At 34.7% G+C, this 26,071-nt stretch overlaps 1 protein-coding gene across 2 annotated transcripts in view; it reads right to left on the bottom strand.

Annotated features, from left to right (window-relative positions):
- Positions 1–26,071, bottom strand: part of IMMP2L (inner mitochondrial membrane peptidase subunit 2) — a 446,040-nt gene that overhangs the window by 78,457 nt on the left and 341,512 nt on the right. Inside the window, exons 5-6 of one of the 2 annotated variants that reach the window (XM_042815419.1) lie at positions 15,257–15,359; positions 7,433–8,157 (exon numbers count right to left, since the gene is read on the bottom strand). In XM_042815419.1, coding sequence (XP_042671353.1) covers positions 8,149–8,157; positions 15,257–15,359 — 112 coding nt within the window. In that variant the 3' untranslated portion in view covers positions 7,433–8,148. Of the gene's footprint in view, positions 1–7,432; positions 8,158–15,256; positions 15,360–26,071 lie in introns of those variants that run through there. The other variant, XM_042815417.1, reaches the window with a different exon arrangement.

Here is a 26,071-nt window from a genome sequence, read left to right as displayed (position 1 = left end):
AATTGCCTATATTCTGTTAAGATCTAGATAATCAGCATAACGAGGGCTGCTCTGAAAGTTATGTCTCCTATTTTACAGATTGTTATGAGTACAGCGTGCAGGCTCTTGTTCATCAATGATAAACAAGCATTAATAATGGGGGTGACTGTGTTGAAAAATAATATTTTGTAGTTGAGAATTCACTCTATCAAATAGTGTTATTGTGCTCTTTATTGTAGTTTCCATGGAAACAGATAGAAGATATAACTTTTGGAGCTACCTATGCATAAATAGTAAGTTTTGGATTCATAGTGCTGATGATAAATAACATGTAAAAACAAATCTTACTAAAATATTAGTAGTATGTATCTTCAAAAAATTGAGTTTTTGCAAAGCAATATTTATATGAAGTAAAATTGTCCTACGTTTTCACTCTACTAGGAAACACTTTTTATTTCTGAGCTGAATTTTTATAGGAAACATCTTCAAATATATACAAATCCAGCCTTATGACACTATGTATTGCTAAATAATGTTTTACATGATTTACTGAAACTACAGCAACAGCATCATAAACCTCTTCTATACAACTGAGATAAATAAATCTCTGGAGAAACTAGAATATTCTTTTTTATTGCTGTAAATACAGAAATTTATTAAGCTTCTGAACTGAGATTCAGTTTAAGAAAATGCTAAATGCCTACTTTCACTATCAGCTAAGATAAAGGTTTAGTATGAATCATGTGCACTTTAAACAGTACTGACAAGAATAATGTATTATTAAGCATTGAACTCTGGCATGGCAAATAATATTTATCTCACAAAATATAACTAGTGACTGACATTTTCTGTAATAATGTCATGTTTCATCATTTTGGAAAATGTATTTTGTTAATTCCGCACACCGTTCTCAATATCTCGCAGATTAACTCACACTAGAGAATATAACTCAGAAAGTCCAAGTGATTCAAAAAAAGGGGGAGGGGGGGAGCAGTGGAGACTGAGCAGTCGTATCCGTAATATAAAGTCATGATGTAAAGCCAAAAAAGTGAGAGAATTTCTCTGCAGAGAGAATTTAGTGGAACAAGGCGTGAACCATAGGCAGTATTTGAAAGTTAGATTATAACCTCTCTAAACCTCTCAACAGACTAAACCGAATTCCTAACCTCAACTGCTGCTTCTACTAGGAAAAAGATGATATATGTATATATCAGACAACAAATAGTTTTTCTCTTAATTTATTACAAATGGGAGACTAAAATGGCTCTCAAGTTTAGATTTCAAAGGACTTCAGAATTACATCCAGATTTTCTTTGGTGAATTCATGAATAGAAAGAATGAGGTATGTATCATCACTGAAAAGTAGATTTCTTATTAAGTGCCTTGTTAGAAATACGGGCTACACCTGACCCTCACTTCCTTTCTCCATCATTTATGTAATCTTTCGTGCAATATTTTTTTGGAAATAGGATTATTAACCTTTTGGGTAAGCATTCTCGGACATTTCTGTTTTCCCGAGATTTCCATCCCTACTTCAAAAATAGTACAAATGCACTTCAGATGCACTGTTGACCACTGTACTGGCCTTGGGACAGTCTGTTAGCCTGCACCTTCAAACGAATGTTTGTCAGAACTAAAAAAAAAAGAAATTACTCCATACATACTGATATCTGTACATCTAATGCAAGATTAATGCAGAAGAAAGATGCTAAGATGGTAGCTGTCAAGAGTCAACTCCACAAAATGCATTAGCAATGTCAAATCTATATGGAGCTTATAGTCTCTAAAAAACAGAGATGCTGCCACATTCAGCAGTGGAAAAGAACACAGTGTGTGCACAGCTGTACTTTTTTGTTTTCTCTGCTGAGATGACTCAGAACAGAACATGATACTAGTTTTATATTTTTAGTGATCTTCTAAGTTTTATATAAACCAAATTGAGAGAGCAGGGGTTATTCAAACAAGAAAATACATTCAGCAGAAAACATCTTACATTCACATAGCCTTCAACATCTTTTATACATGAGAAAAATGTTTTAAAACATGCTATGCCTCTCACATAGTTTTTGATGGTTTTGTCTGCTTGCTTGTTTTCCCACAGTGAAATCCTTTACACACACTTTCACAACCCTTTCAATACATCTTCTGTCATTATACTAGCTGAAATATCTGTCTTTGTGCCGTTAGTTACTAAATATGCAGTGTTGAAGGACTGCTGCAACTGTCTCCTCATTACATGTTCCACCAGCATTGAACTCAGTTGGGATATTTTTTTCAAGTGCTTTGAAATACTTTGAAATAGAGGAGGGATTACAGAAAAGCAAATTCTTTTCAGTTTCATCCATGTAAACAGAAATCTATAGTGTCTTCTGCTGTGAACTAACAAAGGCTGCTAGGTGTGACAGATGAAATGCCTTTCAGGAAATCCATCATAAGAATGAACTTTGAAATGTATCGAGGATTCCTCAGATGTTTGGGGGGAAGAAAAAAATATATATATATTCGTGAGTATTCACACAGCTTATTTCAAGAAAAAAGGAAGAAACTTAGAATGAGTAATACATCAAACAAGATTAGACTGCACATGACCTGAAAGACACCTTTGTACTTAATATCAAGTAATCCTGGAATCTTTACCTCAGTCTGTCAGTAATCGTGAGAGCGTAAATCTATAGGACTAAATTCAGTACTGAAAAAAGCCAAAATCAAACTGCAATAATTGGAATCTTTTCAACTACGATAAACTTTTAAAAATTAATTAAAAAGAAAGGACAGAAAGAAGGACAGACAGATGGACAGACAGAAAGTCTTTACCTGAAGCTGCTAATAACTGTATTTGTTAGCAAACATTTTTTTCCATTGAGTAACTGGATTAGCAGTGTCACGCAAAGTGTATTTCTGGTTAATTACCCAGATCCCTAAGGGAATTTCAGTATACTTTTCATGCTTGATACTGTATCAACGAGAAGATCTGCAAGTGTATTTGGAATTTGCCAGCCCTTTCTTTTCAGCTTGCAGTGCACAGAAGTTATGAAATATAACACACAGAAAATATGAGCATTTGTGATGTACACAACTAAGAGGATGCTAGAAAATCTATTTCACTTGCTGCACATAATCCATTTTCAATGTGTAAAATGTGCACAATCAACTAAGACTTTTAGAATTAGCATGGGAGACATTCCTCACCTGCAAAGTCTTACCTCTGACTATAGCTGTTTGAAGGACAGGGTTGTACTACACACACATAAAGATTAAATCTTTGCCTATGTATTTAGCATTTAAGTGCTACAAATCAATATCAGAACACCAGAGCAGATATTCAAACATCTTGCAAGAACAAGATTCTTGTGGCGCGTTGTTATGTGACAAAAGCAAGAAGCTCTTTCTGTGAAGAGTCTGCCAGCCCTGAGCAGATGGAACATGGCAGGGGCTGGAGAAAGGCATGGCAGGGGGAGCTCGGTGCCATCCCTTGCTGGGTCGAAGCTGCGGAACTGGAATTTTTGCAGCACAGCATCAGCAGGAAAACCTTCTGGGGGATGCGATTCTGACCTCAGTGAATTTCCTGGCAAAACTCCTAGTTATTCCCATAGAGATACTTCCCCAGTTTTTGCTACTTTATCAAACAAAAGACCAACTCACTCTAGCTTGTTGAAGGATTTTTTTTTTTTACTCAGACATAGGTAATTACGCTATTATAAATATCCCAGAGTCCAATGGAGGTAATCAATTATTTTAAAAAGTGTAATAAATCTTTATAAATAATAGAAAAATGTAAGGCAAAATTCTCCAAGAATTTTCTCAATGTCATTAGCACTGGTCACTGAAACTCCACTCAACTCTAGAGCTTAATTTGTGCTTTTACTGAAATTTCAAGATGGTGTGAATACTGTGAAGAAGAGGTATCATTGTCCAGTCCCAAATTTAATGGCAAGCAAATCTTGAACTTTCCTCTGGATGTAGATAAAATGCAAAATCTGAAGCTATGTACCAGTCATTAATGCTTTGTGACATTTATTCTATGAAAAGTATAAATTAGTCTCCAGAAAGCTGGCACCATTCCATTTTAAAGACTTTTTTTAAAAAAATTTCCAAATCTGTAAGCAGCATGTCTGTATTCTTTATTTTCGTATGAAACTTTGATAGTTTTAGTCCCTTATGAATCTCAATTTGAAATACATTCATTTAAATGCAGATTGGGACTTCCTCTAGAGAGCAAAGAAGAAACACTTTAATGTGGAATTTTGGCAGAGGAATAAACTTAATTTTTTTATTCCCAAGACAACTGATTTTTTTCCAGACATCACTTGTATCTGATATTTTCTCTACTGGTAGACAACACTATTTCTCTGTAGATCATATAGTTTTTCAATAAGCATCTAACTTTCCTAACATCAGAAGTCTCTAAAAATTAAACACCACTTTTTTCCAATGGGTCAATGCTTTGTTTCATCTGAAGTGTCATACTAATTGTTAGTATTGCATCACTGGTGTTTGCATCTACGGTAAGATACCATTAAGGGCATAAGATCATACTGATCAGCAATGAAACCACTACAAAATACAGGAAGTAGCATATTATTAAGTACCCTCACAAAAAGAATCTTATTTGAAATGCATACAGATTTAACCTATTATATTCATATTCTATTTTACTCGGATATATTGAAGAATTTTTTACTGAGATGGTAAGCTTTATTAGTCTTTTTACTATACAATAAGGTCAACTCAGATTTTCAACAGATCAAACATCCAGTTAAAATATTAGAATTGGTTAAAATACTGTCTACTTATTTTTTTAATACTAAAGGTAAAAATTCAGATTTGAGAAGCCAGAAGAGACTGCACTTCTCTCTTTATGCACTTAAAAATTAGAGGTACTTTATAACTAGAGCTATCTGGAGGTAACAGTACTCTGGAACACTTGTCATTTGTTTAGCAATTGCTTTGTAATTATCATCTGCTTAGCTTATTTTAACCTTCCAGCTCCAGGAAAATCCATTACAGAAAATACATATATATATATGTATACATATATATATAAATTCAATTACTTTCTAATGTTTTTCTGTAACTCACTGTAGAAGGTAAGTGGTTGTGCTGTGTTCCTAAATAACATTACAAATATGTTATATATCTTCAGATTACCAAGAAGATATCCTCTTAAGAAACAGACTTACGCTGGTAGGATAAAAGATAACTAGAGGTTAAGTTTGGCTTCACAGGATTTGTCTCTCAGGTTAGAATTTCAAAGACCCAGTGTGCTGTTAGAGCCAGAGCTCCTTTTGATGGATAAAAATCCTAATAACCCAAGACATAACAACAAGGGTAAAGCTAAGGTTATAATGCTGTTCTAGTTCAAGTAGTGTGAGATTCACTAAAAAATTTGCAAGTCAGGGAGAATGTGATGGCTCAGTTGGCAGTTGATACACGTTTTTTTCTCAGTGAAGTCTGCAACTTTTCTATATATAAGCAATGCATTGCAATGTGATAAAGAACTAAGATTTCACACACTTAAACACAACAAGTGATAAATTGAAATGGCACAGTTCTATTCAGGGTTTACTGCTGAAGTAATCCAAAAACCTTTTTAGTTTTTGTTACTGTCAAATTAATTCATGTAAAATGTGCCAGGAGATAACTCTAAAAATGCATCAGAGAAGATAGATTTCCTATTATTGTTTCCTTCCTTTAGTGCACTGCTTACTTCATGCTGCTGTATTTCCCAAAACTTCAAAATAAATTGCAGATGTAAAACATGGGTTTCTATGATTTCCATAAATTCAAATACAAGTGATCATTTTTTCTAACTCAAACAGAAGAAAGTTGGACTGATGCTTTGATAAAAAAATAAGATTTTTTAATAATAACAATTCAAGAACAAAATGTAACACCAAATACCAAGTAAAGATGTCTGGGACACCAAAGAAACATTCTGCAGGTGCTAGTTTTCTCCCCCAGAAACCCACCTAACCTTAGAGCTCATTGGGACCACAGAGTTTAAGATACTCCCTAGAAGAGAATATATGGAAATACACTGATGGACTGCAGGTTCTCAGAGCGCACTGATGGCAGCAGCATCTCTGAAAGACAAAGGTGGCCTAATAGCATACTGATACTGCACAGTCTGTTTTTGCCTATGCACAGTGGAAAGTACACAAATTTACTTTTAAATAAAATTTTGAAGAAAAGACTAAGTATTAGATATGGAAATAAATATAAGTTTTATGGTGCAAAATTTTATGTCTAGATCCTACATTTTCTCTGAATTTGTGAATAATATGTGTCTCGGAGGACAACTTTTTGTCACACATCTGAATGAGTCTGCACTAAACTCCTTAAAGACAGGTTGAAAAGAACAGTTGTAGCCCAGAAATCCCAAGAGGATTTAGGTCTCCTGGGTTTTGAAGGCTATATAAGAATTTATCAGATTCCCCATAATTGACAGAGAAGTGTTATGAATACACAGTGATATTCAGAAATGTGAACAGGGCACAACAGAATTATGAAGATGGAGCTTTGCATTATTGCAGTTCTGTAACACATTTTGGAAGTCTTACTGTAGTATTAGTCTGATTACATGGACAAAGAAACCTATTTCTGAGAGCCTAGAGTGCAAATGAAGCTGGTAGGGCACTGTCTTGGAAAGTGCTGAGTCCCATTTCTCCCACGGTTAATAGGCTCATACTGTGTTCTACATGGTGAAGAAGGTATCTCTGTAACTGGAAACCAAGATGTCTACTGTTTAGTGATAATTTTTTAAAAAAAGTTTCTAACTTACATATGAAGATCTGTTTCTTGGACATGAAAGTACCACTGGAGCTAATAGTTGTCATAGTTTGATGGTTTTTCATTGGCATTCTACAACATAGCATCCTGAAGTGTACTGGGAGTTGAAGCATTAATGCTGCCGCTCTGTGGATTGCCAGTATTTCCAGTTTCTGGCAAAACTACAACTGCAAGAAAACTTCATTTTTGCATTTCTGTTTTCAATTCGGAAGGAAATATAAAACTAACTGAGAGTCACAAGACTGCCCTCTTTGCTCTCTTTGCTCCATGGCCACTTTGTCTACAGCATTAAAGAGTTCAGTTTTGGAAACTCTTTCTCATTTTATTTGATTTATTAGCTTCAATTCCAATCATATTCTATTGTATTTTATTATCTAACATTCCACTATCATATTTAGTAAAATAAGTTTTTTCCCCTTAGTTGGCTACTGTTTTCCTCATCTAAGAAATCTCAATACTTTTTCCCTTCTCTCCTTCCCACCCTTTCCTGGGATGTGGACCTGTGGGTCAGTCTGCCCCCTTGTCACAGACACTAGGCCCAAACCAAGCTGAACTGTGACAACAGTGTTGCTGATTTCAGCAATATCAATCATTCCTAACACCTCTGAAATATAAGAAAGAGTGAAATACAATTTTAAACGAACACATTTATCAATTCTGATAATTGTAATTGAAATACTGTGATATCAGAAAAATATTTATTAAATATTTGCAGGAATATTCTCTGTAAGGCATGTAGAAAGATATGAGGCATAGTGGGATCCAGCGCGAATAAAAATTTCTTCCTAACTTCCACCATTCAATGTGGCATAGAGACTGTGTCCTTCATTAGCATTTTTATCTTGTTTAATTTATCTACTGACGTCATTTTACAGTTACATGCTTTGCAGCTCTACTGAACCCTTGGCCTCAATTCAAAATACAGTAGGTACTTCGAAAATTGATGTTAACAAAATTTCATTCTGGTTCTACAAACATTAAAATAACTATCAACAACTTTAGGAAGAGTGGACTTACTCTCAACAGGACTCCATTCACTAAATATAATCAGACTTTATGTTGATTAAAGAATGCTTTGAGTTGCAACCTCAAGTCTTTACTGATGCAAGTAAATTTGTGAGGGCACCCAAAGTTACTTTGACAATGAGTAAAAGCTGAAAATGTAGAAGAGCTGATAGCATATTTGAGTACAGATCTCATGTGTATATGAACTTGTTTCTCAAGTCCTTTATCGTTACAGAGAAAATTACATATCTACGCATCTGAATGAAAACAGTATATTGTACTTGGCAAAAGGGAGCACTTGCAGCTAGTCGACACATACAACACTGCAGCATCAGGAATCTTCTGGGGAGCTTTCCCTCCAAAAGTATTTTGGTACTATTCAGTCTGAAAGAATAATAGAAGCATTTCTACTTGTATCCTCTTCTACATTAGCAACATTTTGAAGAACAAATTTGAAATAGCATCTCGTGACACTGACAGTGTTATGAAAGATTAAGAAATATTTTTAATCTGAACAGAATGTCTCTATTTATTCAGTAAAATTGTAAGACAAATGAACAAATGAAAAAGCATCCTCTGGTGTGATTTTTTTCCTGCCTATGTCTGTGAAATTTGAACATAGCTATTACAACAGGTGTTGCCATAACCTACCAACGAAAAGTCATGAAGAATTTTGTAGGCAGTTACTTCCTCTGATTCCTCTACTTTTTTACGGTATTGAACTTTGTTTTGGTCATAGGCTTCCTCTGGCTTTCATTAGATATAGCGTGCATAGGGCCAAAATTCAGTGTTGGATGCCAGTTTCACATCAGCTAAGGAGTAACCCAGGAGCATGTTATTTTGGCACTAAATTTTACAAAACCTGTGTTATTTATTTATTTTTTTAATAAGTTGTAATTAAACATGAATTTTAATTTCTACAGTAGGGAAATACTTGAATATGATCAGATAGAATAAATGATTAAAAATATTCAGTTGGTTGAAAGTTAGGATTTTTAGACTCTGTTGTTTGACTTCTTTTTTGGAGGGGGGTGATAGCGAAGGGGAGGATGGCATAAGTAGTACTTTTAGTGTGAGGAAACAGAGCTCACTAAAGAGATCTGAAAAGTGAAATTGGGAAGGCTTGGAGTTCTTCTGTTTCCTCTCTCTACAAAGTCAAAGCTATATTCTACAAACAATAACTCCGGAAACATTGATTGAAGTATTTAATAAGCTCAAACAATGTGCAATATTGCATAAGTACCACTTAACATACATTAATCCAATGGCTGTAAAGCAGTGATTGCAGGCACCATTTACTCAGCTCTTGAAAACAATAGAGCGACCCTAAGAAAATACCTGGTAACTCATTTTACCATCATAAAATACTAAAAAGATTTTTCTTTCCTTTTTTTTTTTTTTTTGACTGATTTTGCACAGATTTTTATCATTAAAATTTCGTAACTTCTAACAGTTCATAAATAATAAAATCTACAGTAGATTTTTTTTTCTTTTTTGGATCAATATCCATTATTCATCATCTTCAAATTTCCAGCTTTTGAAAGAAACATCAGACCTTACTATCACTTCACATTACTTCCTATGTTGGTTTCCTTCCACTCATACTTCAGTAATACACATCTCACAGCTGTTAGGTTTACAACATAACGTTTCCTAAAACTTCCAATCTGATTTCCCTGCTTCAAGAAGACTTATTTCAAAGAAGAAACTATGCTATAAGTTCTGCAGATTGGTTACATAAAGAAAGGAAAAAAAGATCGGTATTTGTAATTTATAAAGTTATAATTTCAGTGAAAGAGAATTGTAAGAAAAGGTGTAGAGGTATACAATCATTCAGGATTCAGTAAGTTATTGTATTTGAGTTATAGTTTGAAGTTGTTCAAATTTGTTAATTACAAATAAAGATATGAATCTGACAGCTCTCTGATCTCTTCTAATATTTTATTAAATCAATCTAAAATTGTTTCAACTTCTTTTTTTTTTCTTGGTTTATGCCAAAGTAAATTATGTCAAATACAGATGCCTGCTGTTTATCCAACCATTCTTTCCACTGTGGCTGGAAAAGCATTTAGATCCACTTGCACTTAAAAATATTTGCCAATTATTTGTATTAATAATTATTTGTAATTGAGGTTATTATATAAATTCTGTTCCATAAGTAGGATAACTAAAACTTTTTACATGGCAGAATGATAAATAATGGTAAAATTCTAAGTACATTAGTAAAGAAAACTGTTTAGCATGCATAAAATGTTTAGGATTTGATATAACTAAGATAAAAGTCCAAACTTTCAGATACATTGCCAGTCCTCATGAGTATTTCATTACCATGAAATAGTGTAGACTTGAGAGCTTTTAGTTACAAGCATTTAAAATATTCTCTCTTCTCAACATGCTTCAAGAAAATAGCATATCTAATACCCTATTTACATTAATTGATTAGCAAAAACTAAAAGCTTTCTCAGCAAATAGTCAGGAAAGTTTCATTCAGGTATATAAAATACAAAAATAAAGCTCTGTTTGGATTGATGATAGCCAGGCTTCTGGAAAGATTAATTTTTATGCACTAATTTGGACTACGCTCAGGCTAAATATTTTGCTTTCAGAAAAAATTAGGACAGTCATACAGAACCTTTTATTCTCTATTCTGCAAATTTAGTTAGTCATGATAATTTAATGGACAGTGAGGCCACACAATCTTATTATCAGAGCTCCCCTTCAGCAGCTCCTGGAGTGAATTGTCATTCTCAACATGCAAGCCACCACCTCAATTTGAATCTTGTATAATATTATCTCATAAGGGACAAGCATATTTATCCTTCGAGGTTTATTTATCAACAACCATAACACTTAATGTCCTATCCATTTTATTCATCATAGACTTTTACACGTTCAAGCTGTGCATGCATGCTATTTACTACTGGTAACTTCATGCTCCATATGAAAAGTCTTTTCTTTGGCTGTAAACAGTTTTAACTATTTTATTTTTGCCTGTGGCCAAGGATGAATATAATGGAATGTCACTGACTGAATATTTGCATTGCACACATTGTTTTAATACAGCTTCATTTCTTTTTCAGTATCTGAGAAATAGAGATGTCATAGATCCTGTAACAGTTATGCTACTCTCCAAGGTTCCGTTTATACAGCAAAATGAAGATGGAAGTATTGGTCACAGAAGCAACAAACAGAAAGTAGAAGCTGCCACACCAGCTGTAAATTAAGTATCTAAGTCCCCAGAGACATTCTCAGTCTTCACTCATTACTGTGCCATTATTACACTCACCTACATTAGCTTTATCTGTGTAAGCATGACAGGTGTTTTGGTTGTGGTTTCTGTTTTGTTTGCAAAAATTTCACTTTACTTCTCAAGGTTTGACTTTGATCTAAAGGAAGAAAAAAAGAGACTGGGACAAAGGCCATCACTCTGCTATTGAAGTTATTTTAACCCTCTCAGAATGGCTGGTTGGAGTATAAGGACACAAATAGGGTCACTAAGTATTTTGAGACCTGGCAGAATTCCCTACAGGAAGTGTGCCCTGCCCACACAGTTTAGTTTCCAATTATAGCACAGTGATCTGCAGAATGTTGCTGTAAACTGTTAAACTCTGCCCATCTCTTGCCACTTCAGGGGAATATGTGATGCTTGCACTAGTTCGTAGCTCATAAATGAAAGCCTGAGCAGATGGCAAGAGCATCACCAAGGTGATTTGCACTTTTCGCATATGTAGCATTCTGTGTTTACTATTATATAAGTAATCCAGAAAAGCACAAAGATTTTGCTTCTTCCTTCAACAATCCTCTTTCAAAAGAAGAGAAAGTATGTGGGTTACTCTCATAGGGTGCAGATCTCAAGGTTCAAATATTTAATTTTTAGTAGTCACCCACCAAGCTTTGCATTAATTTTAAGGCTTTCAGTTTTAGACAACTTATTTTCACTGACTGTTTGGTCATATATAGGAAATGTTGATCAGTTTAAGGCTATAATTCTAGCAGGCCACATTCTGCTACTGAATTATAGCAAATTTCCCATTGATGGCTAACAAATAAATCGTTTTTGTCTTATATCCAAAAGAGATGATGATATTCTTTTCAAAGCAAATTAAAATAACTAACAAACTCAGTCTGTTCACTTATCTTAAATGTCATTATTTTCTATACAGTTTTCTAGTCACAGTCTACAGGTTTGTGGTGCTGAAAGAAGAAATAATAGGTAAACAGGCAAGAATGTTTTTCAGATAGTTTATTGCATGAACTTGCAGTAGAGAATTGCTTTTATGGAGAATCATAAATAAAGCCTTTACAGTAATGCTGACTAAAAGCAATTTACTCATTTGAAGCTTATGAACATAAAACTTCTGTTAAACAAAAAGCCAGGCTCAAGTTCAACAGGATTTACTTTGGAGAGTAAATAGATGCATTTTCTAATGGGAAGGGTTTGCAAGGGGACCTGACTGAGCCAAAAAGGTATTTTATGACAACGTATTTAACCTACCTGTATCTCAAGTTTCCCAGGAAGATAAGGAGGATAATAGCATTTCTATCCTTACACTGGATTGTAAAGCTTAATTCACAGTCTTATCCAAAGCCATTAAAGCCAATAGAAATCTCTCATTGACTTTAAAGAGCTTTTGTTCAGGCCCTTTACAAGTCAGGTGAAAGACTGCCACTGACTTCAAACCCCATGCTTTGAAAGTTCCTTCTGGTTACTGTATGCACTTATTTACACCTGTTTCTTAGGGACCCTTACCTATTGGTTGCATAATTGTGTTCAAATGCCGCTGCTGGCTACCAGCTGTACACTTCGGATCTGGATGAAGTACAATTTTAATGACTTTTCCCTTCAATTAGCCACAGCATCAGATTGAGATTATCAATTGTTACTGTGTTGGCATTATGCTAGCTGTGTAACCAAAGACAATATCTGACCTGGTATAAAGCTTCTCACTACCAAGATAATCACTTAAAATTTTCAAGATATTTGAAGTATCAGAGGAGTTCAACAGAAAGTCAATACTTTACATACTGTGGATTCTACATTTCCGATCTAAGAAAATAGGTCCTATAGTGTGGAATTACAGCCTCATAGAAAAAGGCTCCAAAATGTCATGATTACGAGAACTGAAAAGAAGAATGTGTAACTTTTAATGGGAGCACCATGATTGTGTAAACTATGCATTATTATACTTCTGTAGCATTTAAACAATGTTAAGCAAGTATCATAAAAGCTTGACTTCATTCTATAAGAATTTGAAAACAGTAAGAGTAAACTAAACAGAAATCACTATTCCAGTTCAGATAACTGAAATAAATTTCCAGTGAAATGTTTTTTTTAATCTCTAAATAATAGTTAAAAGTTCTTTGAATATTTACTGGATGTTATTCAAAACAGCCATTTTCAGCATTATGAGTGGTTGATATGACATACTTCCAAGCCTGAAACACAGCAGTATCAGTGCAATAGCACTATATAACATCTGCCATTCTGTACTGCACAAAGAAACTTTTTTTTTTTCAAGGACAGTGTACAACGATCACAATTATTAATATTTTGTAATTAATATTTAAATTTTATCATTAATAGAGTTAACATGTCTAGTTCAGATGTCCTGTTATTTTGGTAACGTCAGTTACAGTATAAATTTTATACCACTAATACTAAATCTTTCCAAATCTTACTTTACACATTTTAATTATATTTACACACATCATGAAAATGTCTATCTACACCTTTACTTTCCAATTTTAGTCCTATAAAAATAATGCAATAATAAGAAGTAATAGAATTCATTTTATAACATTTTGGCAAGCTAACTAAAGATAATACAATCTGCCAAGATTTTACACTTTAGAAAACCTTCAGAATCTCTAAAGGTGCATCTAATTTAGATCTTGAATGATCTCATGGTTGTTGATTTATCAACTTAACCCATTAGGCCATTACGTATGTTGCTATTCTGCAAGAGAAAAAATGTTCCTAACATCTGTTCACAAGCTGTTTTTTCATAATTTCCTTCTATGCCCATTTAACTCATTAAGCACATCTACAAAACCTTACTGTCAAACTATCTACACTATAGATGGATTTCAAGCCTACAAGAAATCTAAAAAATTGTAGACATACAATACAACCAACAATATACTATTTTTACTGAAAATTTTGATCCAAAAATATATATATACGTTTTTTGCAAATTGGGACTCTGAACACAAATTACATTTAACCTTATTTCTCAAGATAACGTGTTTCAACAAATTGAGAACAACAGGTTTGTGTCTCATCATTTTGGAGTTCCTTATGACAGCTTCAGTCTTATGAGAGGAGAGGGGTTAAAATTAAGAACAGTATACTTTCTGAATGGCTTGAGGAGAGTGATTTTAATGCTTTTATTCACTTGCACAAGTGCTCTCAAGTCTACCACAGAAAGAAGAATAGAAAGTGTACCAGTAAACTAAAACCTAACATGTATGTAATGTTAAGAACCTGGCATGAAGCTTGTCTTATAAGTACACTATTCATTTTTTCCTACAGCAGAAAATTTTCAAAATTTTGTTCCTCCCAAGCTTGCTTCCAGCCCTGTGATCTTTGCTGTCATTAATTCAGCTAACATCAGTGGGATAACTTCTGCACAAAAAGGCTATGAAAAGTGAACTAAATCTAGTCTTACCAATTTCCCTGTGAAAGACACTGGCTTTTTTACAATATTAAAAGAGAATTCTCTCTTAAACATGTCAAAAAGACACATCTGGAGAAAGGATTTGTATTTTCATAACAGAATGCCCAGACTATGTGACTATCATCTGCATGCAAGGTTACATTAAAAAAAGAAATGGAATCAACACAAAGTGTAATAAAACTGAAACCAAAATGAAAGTAGAGTGCAGAGAAAAACATTTACCATCTTCCTGATGAACAGAGATACATTGTTACCAGTCAAGAAACAGATATTTCAGTTTAAATTTTGACATAATTAAATAAGAAAACGTCCCTATATAAAGAATATTTATTTCGGGGAAAAAATTGAAATATCCCTACTTTCATCGACAGACCAATTAACAGTTAACTCTTCCTAAGCACAGTTATGATTTCCTAATTCTTCATCCCAGCACTGGCACCAAAACAAGATGAAGAGCCAGTCCAAACTGCATCAGCTGCTGGCAACACCCCCAGGGAGCATCTGTCAGCTACAGGGAGCTGGCTCACCCTCTGGCTACTCCTCCACTACATCCCTACACGTTTAAAATCTCTACTGCTACTTCTTCCACACAGGGAATTCAAAAGAGTCTTTACTTCTTTTATAAGAGTTAAGAGCAAACTCAATCTCAGCCAACCAAGATATTTTATGATGTTTAATAGTTCTCACAACAATCGCAAGAATGCAATCACCTGGAATTCACACATGCTGTGCTGCACAAATTACTCAAGAGACTGGCACTGCTTTTCAGTTGCAAAGCTTAAACGGTACACAGGAAATTGACTTACCGGGCCAAATGCATTGCTGTCAAAGCTGTGACCACGGTGATCACCTTCCACCCAAATATGCCCATGTGGAACTTTCACGTACTTCTTTTTGTACCCAATAGTTCTAAAAAGAAAATTAAAAAATTATGATTGATGAAAAAAATAGCCAAAAATTCTATTATGAAAATTCACACATATTACTTTGGAATTTGGTCTAGCACACCATCCAACACTTTCTTAAAAAGAGAAAAATGCATTGAAGTCCTTTGGACATGCAAGAATGCTCTTCACAAGTGAAAATACATAATGATTGTGCATGAGTTAGTTGCACCATCCGGACTTGTTTACTACATTGTTTTGGTAGAAATCACATCACAACAGAGAATAAAATACTTTTCAGATATAATTAAGGAGTTCTTATTTTCATCTCTGTAGTAACGGCTCTTTGAAACACAAGACTTCATGTTAGGCAAACACTAGTAGACATATGTTGTAACCACACAAAGATATTGCATCAAGAGTGATTTCCTTTCAGGTCAGCATTACGTTCTCATCAAAACTAACCTGGTGTATCTAACCAGACCTCAGATTCACAGCTTGGATTCCAGCAATGCTTATGTCTTGGGGTAGGGATGAGTTAAACAGGAAATGTCTAGGAGAAGGCCAACTGCCGCCAAAAAATGACATTGATGATTCAAAGTGTTCTCCATACGCCTCAGCATGCTCTGATATTACAAAAATGACATGCTATAGAGGAGTCCTAAAAGCTGAGGTTTGGAGTATGCAAAATGCCTGTACTTAGTTCTTGAGTAGCTGTCATTTTCACAATTACTGTCTGCCTTCTACTATACACTTTTGTTTTCTTTCAGATAGGATCTGTTATTCTGTAAACATTCATTCAGGGAGCTAGTTTAACAAGGACTCTGAATTACTATTATGATGAAGCATTTACACACTGGACTATGGATAACTTTTATCTTGTACTGGGTTAACTACATCTGTCCATAGGCAGAAACAGTCTTTTGATCTAGTTTGTTGCCTCCAGCTGCTCACCACATTTCAGTGTCAGCCCCCAAAGCAGACACGAGTGTGCTCTAAAACTGAAGAATGCAAGCTGAAGAGAGAGAATCACTGTCGCCAGGAAATTCAGCTGAACTGTGCAACAATGCTGATGAGGGCTGGTCCCCCACTATTTTTGGGGGGAGGTTCTTTTTTGCGCATGTGTCTGTGAGGATGTTATGGGGAAAAGCTAATTAATAGCCCGATGATCATGAAATACTCAATGAACAAGGAATCCTCAAAGATTGATTAAATAAAAATAATAATTTACTTTGCAAATCACAAAATCCACCCGCTACTTTTTCAAACAGATCCAGAGGAAGCTGAAAGGATGAGGTTGCCAGAACTAAACTCTAATGGAAGTTCTACCTGGGCTTTCATTAGCAGTAGACAAAATAGTAGCCTATTTGCAGAAGAAGAGACTCTAATTTTCATCTTTCTTCAGAACTTTCTTAAACACAAAGAGTAGGTTTGTAATAATTCAATTGCTACTATAAAAAACATATTTATTACAATGCAACCCTTTCTGGTTTTGTTATTTCTTTATGACATTTTACAGTCTAGACAAAAAACGTATTTGTTTTATGATTTCATAATGCTTTCTCTCACTAATAATTTATTTTATCATGTGCCATACGAGAACGTATTATAGTGAAAGTGTGTTTTAAGATACAGATTCAGAAAAGTTGGCCATTAGTTCTGTTCTGTCTGATTAGACATTCTGAAGACTACTAAATTAATATATTCCAGCAGTGATAAAGTCAAACAATAGCTGAAAAATATTCAATTTTCTCTTCCCTTCTCGAATATAGAACAGTAGATTGTGATAAAGTTTTGTACCTTCACAGATTCCATGCACAAAATTGAATTTCTCTGAGAAAGGTGAAAGGAATTTGAAAGTTAATTCTGCTGACATGTTTACCTCACAAATGTCAAGAAAATAATATGGCAAATGTCAGTCAGTGACTCCTTTTCAGATCACACACAGTCTCACACTCCCAAACAACCTCCTCCTCTATTATGATCAGGAAATCATTAGCAGGGAGAAGAAAATAAATTAATAAAACTTTTGTAATAAGTATTTGGAAACAAAATTTGAAAAAAAAATCAGTTTGCACAGATAGATTTTGTATTCACAGAAAGCCTGCGAAAACAGAAGGTTCCAACTCCCTGCTATAGGCAGGGACACCTCCCCTTAGACCAGGTTGTTCAAAGCCTCATCCAGTCTGGTCTTGAATGTTTCTAAGCAGGGGCATCCACAACCTCACTGGGCAACCTGTTCCAGTATCTCACCACCCTACAGTAAATTATTTCTTCCTAATACCTAGTCTAAACCTACCCAATTTAAAACAATTTCCCCTTGTCTTGTCACTACGTGCCCTTATAAAAAGTCCTTCCGCAGCTTGTCTGTAGGCCCCCTTCAGGGCCCCAGCTCTCTCAGCCTGTCCTTGTAGGGGAGGGCTCCAACGCTCTGATGGTGGATGAAAAACTTAACATGAACCAGCAGTGTGCTCTTAAAGCTCAGAAAGCAAATGGTATCCCGGGCGCCTTTGTGAGGCCCCATCTGGAGTACTGTGTCCAGGTCTGGGGCCCCAAGTACTATAAAGCCAGAGAGCTGTTGGAGAGGGTTCAGAGGAGGGCCACAAGGATGATCAGAGGGCTGGAGCACCTCCCCTAGGAAGATTATGAAGGTTGGTGGCCCTGCATGCAGCAGGGGGGTTGAAGCTTGATGATCCTTGAGGTCCCTTCCAACCCAAGTCATTCTATGATTCTATGATCATCTTCATGGCTCCTCTGGACCTGCTCCAACAGCTCCATCTCCTTCTTGTGTTGAGGGCCCCAGAACTGGATGCACTACTGCAGATGAGGGTCTCATGAGAGCAGAGTAGAGGAGCAGAATCACCTTCCTCAACCTGCTGGTCATGCTTCACTTGATGCACCTCAGGATATGGTTGGCCTTGTGGAGCTACAAGCGCACATTGCTGGCTCAAGTCAACTGTTAATTGACACCCCTAAATCTTTCTCCTCAGGGCTATGACTCTATGAAGAAGTTTCAGCTTAAAAAAAAAAAAAAAATTAAAGTTGTTCATGCTAATAAATGCATTAAGGGAATAAGGAAGAGGAAGAAACAGAAAAGAAACAGAAGCAAGAGTTTTAATTATGTGTTTTAGTAGATAGGACTGCGTGGATAAATTCCTCTGTAACCACAGCACGTAAATATAAAACCTTTTGTAATTTAATGTATGGAGTACATAAATCATCAGATTTTGCTTACATAATTCATTCAAAATGTTAGTGTAGTAATTGCATAAGGCAGTTGCCTAAGGACTCTGAGGCCTCTGTAGCAATATTGTGTCCTTTGAAAGGCAGGCTGAAATTCAGAAACAGAGTTTTATTTGAGCTTTTGCTGCATGAATTAGTAACAAACTACAGCAATAAGCTAATGTTACAGTAAATTGCATCATCCATTACTTAATAATTTTCAAGATAATTTCACTGTTGAATTGTTCTAAAACAGATAAATCATTCATGCAAGCCAAGCAGGCTATAGACTTCAGAAACCCATATTCTGCCAATGACAGTAAGTTGCTTTTAAATATTTCTGCAAATAATACATTGACTTTTTCTAAAAAGAAAAAGTTATAGTTTTCTCTCCTATGAAAATAGTCTAAATTGCTTCATTATCAAAATTAGACTGTTATTTATTAAAACTGCTTCTCACAGGAATTTTGCAGAAATTAAACACTTAAATCTCAAGCCTAAATTATGAGATGTGTGTGCAATGTTGGCAATAGGGCTCTTTCTCTTAATACACCAACTCCCATTCATTCATTTCACTAGTTAAACATTTTATACAAACATACTATAAGGAAACTATTACCCATCTTTACAAGTCCAAATTACTAGCTGAAATTGTGAAACATAATTTCCGAGAGGAAAGAGAAGCACCAATTCAATCCTGTCTCTTAAGAACAGCATTGCAGGTAATCGCTGTCCACCTTTCAGATTCAGTACGATGCATATTAATAAAAAATACAAGTATATAGTTCTATGAAAAAAAAAAAGTTATATGATACAAAGTGATAAATGACCTAGGAATGCTTCTAGCATTCTTTAACAATAACCACAACAAAACTTACTATCTTCAAGCCAAGTATCAAATAAAAGCACAATTAGCTCACCAGGAATTTTTTGTCAGTTCATTGTGAGAGGCCTTTGCTAGAAAAGAAGTGCAGTAATTGCATACTTAGAAAGTAATGCAAAAATCTATTTTTCTTTCTTATTTAAGAGAATCTTATGCTTCATTTCTCTGAGTTTGCCTGTAATCTGGACCTCTTTGTTAGCTCTTACACATGAGGTATTTAATTAAATTTAGATTTCTGAATGAATCCTTAGGAGAATAAGTGGTGCAAGTGACAATTAACTTGGTATTTGGTAATTTCGTATCCAGTTCATTAACACAAGTTGTAATTACTGAACAATCTTTTCAATTTCAGAAAGTCTCTCCTAATAAGTCTTTCACATTCAGAATCCTAATATCAGAACTTTATTTCCTGCTCATTTTAAAAAACTGTTTTGAAAATAGGATAGGCAAAGACATTAAAATACCCAGGTTTTCATACAAAATAGTCAAGCACCTGTTAGAACCTATGTAGCTGAGTATTCCATCTTTTGCATAGGTCTCTCAGAAGTTGGTAATAACCACCTATGCTATGATAGATCAAATCATAGCTTTGACTACTTGGTGTAATAACAAAATCTAGGAGAGTTATAAATTTTTTTATCAGAATGTAATGGAATTACTCTTATCCTTTTTGTAACATTTACAGAAGATCACCTGAATTTATTTTTTTTTCTTACGATTCAGATATATTTTAAACCCAATGCAAAAAGCTGATTTTCCCCCTCCATGTTCTAGTAGTTAACAGATGCACTTATATATATCCTTGGCTGAGAAATAATTTCAATCTTGACAGTCAAAAATGAGCTCTATATGGTATTCTAACTGCCTGCCCACTAGCAAAAAAAAAAAAAACACCTGCTTTTTTAGGATGTGGTACCAGTGCCAAAGTAGGAAACTTGGCTCAGCTCAGTTGCATGAGGAATGATTGCCTTCCATTTGGTTTGACCTTGAGAAATCAGAAGGTCTTAGCAATCTGCATGCATTTGAGTGCCATCAGGGAACAGACACTGTAGATAGTTTCCTCTGTTTGTATGGGAGATACTCAACATACACAAACTGTTTTGGTATTTAAAAAAAAAAGACAAAAAACAAACAAACAAAAAAAAACATGTGTATCCATACATCCCCACATACTTCACCAACATCACAGAACAAAAAATTAATGGTATTCACTTTCAGGTGACATCCAGATGCTAAGGTACAAGTCGTACTGTAATGTTCCATGTAATGAAATTCTATACCAATTATATTGATATCAGCACAGATAATTTTCCACATGAATTGAAACTTCCCAGCATCTCAGAAATCCTCACTTCAATTCCAACACATGCATAGAGCCATCTGCATCTTTTAACTTCAATCCTTCCTTTACAAATACTACATGCCTTTGACCACAAGCTGTTACTTTATCACTTGCCTCTAGAAGACAAGGTTATTTATGTGAACCAAATAAGTATTTTTGTCTCAAGATGAGGATACCAGACTATGCATGAGCGTATGTCAATGGATTAGGGAATATTCTTTGGTGGCCTGTAGCTATTAACTTTTCCCTCACAACTGAAATATGTTTTCCTTAAAAGCTGCAGATCAATCTATTATAGAAAGAGGTCAGAGTTAAAAATGCATATCCAGCTTCTCTACAGAAGTGCTGGATGAGACCCGCATCTGAGATACTGCTTCTAGAGTATCACCAGATCTGAATTGTTAAGAAGGGAGCCCCCCAAAAAGAGGACTAGATGAAATGACAAAAATGTCAGAACTTGCAACAAGAGACTCCAGTCTGGGGAGATTAGGAGCAGCTATTAAGGAGGCAAAGGATTCCTTCACCCATACTTGGGCAAATTTTTGAGTATTTAAACCCTGCAGGTTTCACCCTTTGCTGTGAAAGAGCTATTTTGAAGATTTATAGAAAATGAAGAGTAATTGACTGCTTTCCTCACTCAGAACAGAAAGAAAAAACAAAAACAAAAAACAAAACAAAACAAAAAAAACCCATAAGCTTTTGTAACAATAAAGATAAGCATGATTCTGAGCATCAGATCATATCTCTTTATTACCAGCTAAAGCCTTAGCAAAGCAATGCCACAGCCCAGTTTTGCTGCATCACTGCAGGTTTGTACATCTCAATGATGGTAACAGTAAGTATCCTTAGAAATCTGATCTGGGAGGCGTGCTGGATATCTGCAGCTCTCTTTTATTAATCAGATCTTTTCTCGAGAAGCATGTCATTCTAAACAAAGTAATTACTTAGCCATTCATTACTTGCTTCACCAGCTTCTTCAAGATAGCAGTTAATCACTTTTAAAACATACCAGAAAAATTACCAGATTTAAACTTAAATTGAAAAAGCCAATTGGATAGTGATATTTACAATTTTTGCTATTTTTACAAAAAATAAATTGTAAGTTTACAAAAATAAATGTGAAAACTATTTGAATTTTCAAATGCATATATCATGTGTTGCATCAGATATATTGCATCAGATACGTTTTAAACTATTTTTCTATCAAATGGGCATAGCACACACAAGTATACAAATATAATTGATAGTGGCAAGGGAGTTTAATGCCACCAATAAAAACAAAGTATTTTGAAACTGAAAGAAATTTTAAAAGGAATAATGCATTTTTAATACAGATATCATTTAAATGGGCTAGTAGAGCTTAGATCTTATCTTCACTGGGGTGTTCTTTATAGCCTATTGGCAGAGCAATGAGAATTGGGAACATAAATTTTAAGGCCAGGAGGCAACACCAGTGATGACTCAGTTTGAAATATAGATTAGTTCAAATCTTAGAATTCCAGGAAGTAATTCATGCAGTGATTATTGAACAAATAATTTGCTATTAATTGATATTGTAAGTATATACTGTTAAATGAGTTTAGAATTTCCATTATTGTATGTCAACATGTATTTTCCACATGGCACTTCCATTCTAAAATATTTGATAGTGTCATAATGTATTATAATTAGTTTTGCTATCATCACAGATGTATGGTTTGACAAAGAGAGTTTTATCTGAGTAAACAGATGAGCCTAAGGTAGAATGTTGTCAACCAAAAAGCCCTCTACTTTTATAATTTTGTAATGGAAGTGAAGGTAACTTCCATGCACACGTATCAGTGATAGGAAGAAATGACTTTTAGTGCCCTATTACATGTAAGTACAGAAGCTAATCTTCAAAGTTTAGTGTAAGTTTCTTTCTGGGAAAAGATGTTTTCCCTCTCAATAGTCAGAAAAATAAGAAAATATGTGCTGTACAGCCACTTTTATATTACTAACTTTTATATATATATATATAAAACATGATATATCACTCCGCAAGCTTTGTTTTGACCTATTTTTTACCTTCTTATTTTATATAGAGAATTAAATCGATGAATGGAAATACATGCAACTGCATCACATATACACCGAAATAAAATCAGGCTTCCAAGTTATTTCACTTTAATTTCTGATGCCTAACCTTATTTTTTATTTCCTATTGAAATCTCTCCTACCTTTAACACCCGTTTGACCATTATCAACATTAGGTTGATAATCTCACTTTTTCTTAAGGTACAAGAATTTATATCACAAAACTACTTCCCAATTAAACTACAGTAAAGAGACTAAGCATGTGTGTCAATTAGCTATAGAAAAACTTGAAAATGCTTTACACAATGTCATTGATAGTTTGTATAACAATAGATTTAAGCCCACTGTATTTACAGTTAATCACACACAGCCAACATTATTTTATATACAGTATGCTGCATCATTGTTAGTATTTTTGCACAAAATACTGCAAATAGTATAGGTGAATGCACAAGATTGCTTACTGTTTGGTAAGCAAAAGAGGCTTTTTTCCTTTATACAATTACCAGTTTTTTATTCTTCATAAATATACTGTAAATGACATAATGCCACCAATGTAAGAGTTTTTTTCTCTAAAAGCTCTTCACTTTTCCAGTCAAGCAAAATTTATGTATGTGACACTATTCTGAGTGTTTATTGAAAACGATACAATAATTGCAAGGATGAGGTATCCCCAGCAGGTCAGTTTCACAGCAGATGGCAGTAATCATATCTCTGAATCCCAGCATATTTGACCAAACCATACCAAAGACTGAAATTGTAAAATGAAGGAGGAATCATAGCCTTCTTCTATCTTAATACTGCAGAACTTCAAAAAGACTACAAAATAACCCCATGTGTTTATAAATAAACATATCCATACACTTTTATACAAGTCTATCACTCACTATTAAGAGATGGAAACTATGTTATTTTGCTCAGTTCATTTTCTTAAATATGTAGGTCCCTCCGAAAGTAATGCCTCCTATTTATTTCAATGGAAATACAACAGATATAAAGAGCAGAATAGCACTGTTCAATAAGAGCAAATTCTCAGGTACAGAACACTATTCTTCAACATAGTCATCTTCATTAGCTACACATTTTCACCAGTGATGAACAAGAACTGCATGCTGCATTCATAAAATTGGCATCAGCAGAGCTGACCCACTGTTTCTGTACCCACTGCTGAAATGTCAGTGCCTCACTGCGTTCAAACCCACTCTTTGGTCTCCATAAACGTACAGCAACCATCAGTGAATGTCAACGGGTACCATTTTTTTCCACATGGAGGAATTCAACAACACATCTTTGCTTTATATGCATTTACACGTCAGATGCCATTTGCCAGACTGTCCCTCTGCTGCCATCTGTTGCACAGCAATGAAATGTAATGGAATGCTGGTGGGAAACGCCAACATCCATCTCTGACATCGTGGGCCAACATAATAAAATAGGAGATGTTATTTTAGGTGCAGTCCTCATTGAAGAATGATAATTTTTTTCAGGCTAAATTAAAACAAAACAGTGTGGGTTTTTTTGTTGTTGAAAAATAAAGAACATTTCATCACTTAGACTTGCTTTTTTAAAATGGCTAACTGGCTTTCTGATTCAAGAAAAAAAAAAACTATAACATCTCATATGTACTATAGCCTTTCAGTTGCAAACCAGTCAAATGCCAGCAGCCAATACTATGCCATTTCAAGTTAAGATTATGAAAGTTATTCACTTCGCTTTTTTTGATAGAAGCCCTACTAACCAAATGAGTGTATTTATCATTATCTACTCACATTTCTCTTTTATGCTATATTAAAAATTAACATGATTTTTGTTAATACCATTAAGAGCTATTAACAATACAATATCAATATATTAGATGAGAGTCATTTTTTAGATTTAGACATTACCATTAGCTTTATAATTTTACCAAGGTAAAACCTTAACAGTTTTTCTAGGTTAGGTCATCTAAGTAAAATTAGAAACCCTACCATCACTGTCAATTTGGAAGTGTTATGCCTGTAAGAACAAGATAAATTGAAGCAAAAAGAGATACCATCAGAAAGTTTAATTCTTGCAGCCCATTCCTCTTTCTATTAAACTGGGAGCAGTAGAATAAAAACATTCGCAGTACCGTAAACAAAATCAAGCTTTTACCTAATTTGTACATAATGGTTTGAGCTTAGTGACCAACTACAGCAATATATTCCCTTTTCCATCCTTAGGTAATAGACAAGTAAATTTTCCTTTCAATTATACTTAAAAAAAGAGAGGATTCCACTTTCTTTGAGATTAAAAGATATGGAACTTACAAGTCAAGGAACTTACAAGTACAAGCTAACCTCCAACCTACAGAATCTGCCACTGTTGAATGAAGTTCTCAATAGCATTCTTTCAGCTTAAACTCACTTTCTTTTTTCTTTTTTCTTTTCTTCAGCCAACTCCTCTTCCCCAGTAGTTCATCTGCCATTTCTTTTGCCACCAGTACTGTCAGGAGAGAAATTAAAGCCAGCCCTTCAGTCACTTACCTTCTGTGTTTCTTAGCCTTAACAAATGTGTTCTGTACATTTACATGTGACAGAAGGAGGAAGAAAGAACAGAAAAGTTTGAGGGCAAATTCATGGTTTCATACACTACAAAGAATCCTGTTGGCCTACCCCTCTTCTGAAGAAATGTTGAATGTAAATGTAGAGAAAAGCTTGCTTGCTTTTTTTTTTTTTTTTTTCTTTTTTTTTTTTTTTTTCCCTAGAAAAAGCTGAAAGAGGCACCACAGCAGCATTGCCTCTTTCTGACTGCTAGAGGTTAGAGGATGAAAGCTTAAAACTCTTATATCCTGATTTCCGGATCCTCCATAGCTTAAGGCAGGTTGAATCCCAGGTATTAGGCAGAGATGAGAGGGTGAGGGGAAATGTCAAACCCAACTTTTGAGGCCAGATCACTGAGCAGCCAGGGAAAATCATGCAGTAAAAAAGACTTGTTTGTACCAAGTTGGCACTCTATAAGCCTGATGTAGGTTACAAAAGCAAGATACCCTTGTTACAAAGTTATCACTTGTAATATACATCACAAGATACAGACAAAACCTGGATGATCACAGGTGTTTCATCTTCCCAGGAAGGGTAAGCTAGCAGCTGGAATAGAACCAGCCTTCCCCTAGCCCCCGTTCTCTTGCTGTATCTCTTTTCATTAAATTTCAGCCACCTCTTTCATTCCTTGATTCAGCTCTCATGGAGGAACAAAATGGTGTGGAGTCACCATG

The sequence above is a fragment of the Centrocercus urophasianus genome, unplaced genomic scaffold, assembly GCF_019232065.1.
Source record: "Centrocercus urophasianus isolate 14NV4802_14NV808 unplaced genomic scaffold, USGS_Curo_1.0 seq_15, whole genome shotgun sequence".
NCBI classification, from domain to species: Eukaryota; Metazoa; Chordata; class Aves; order Galliformes; family Phasianidae; genus Centrocercus; species Centrocercus urophasianus.
This window is presented reverse-complemented; position numbering and strand designations above follow the sequence as displayed.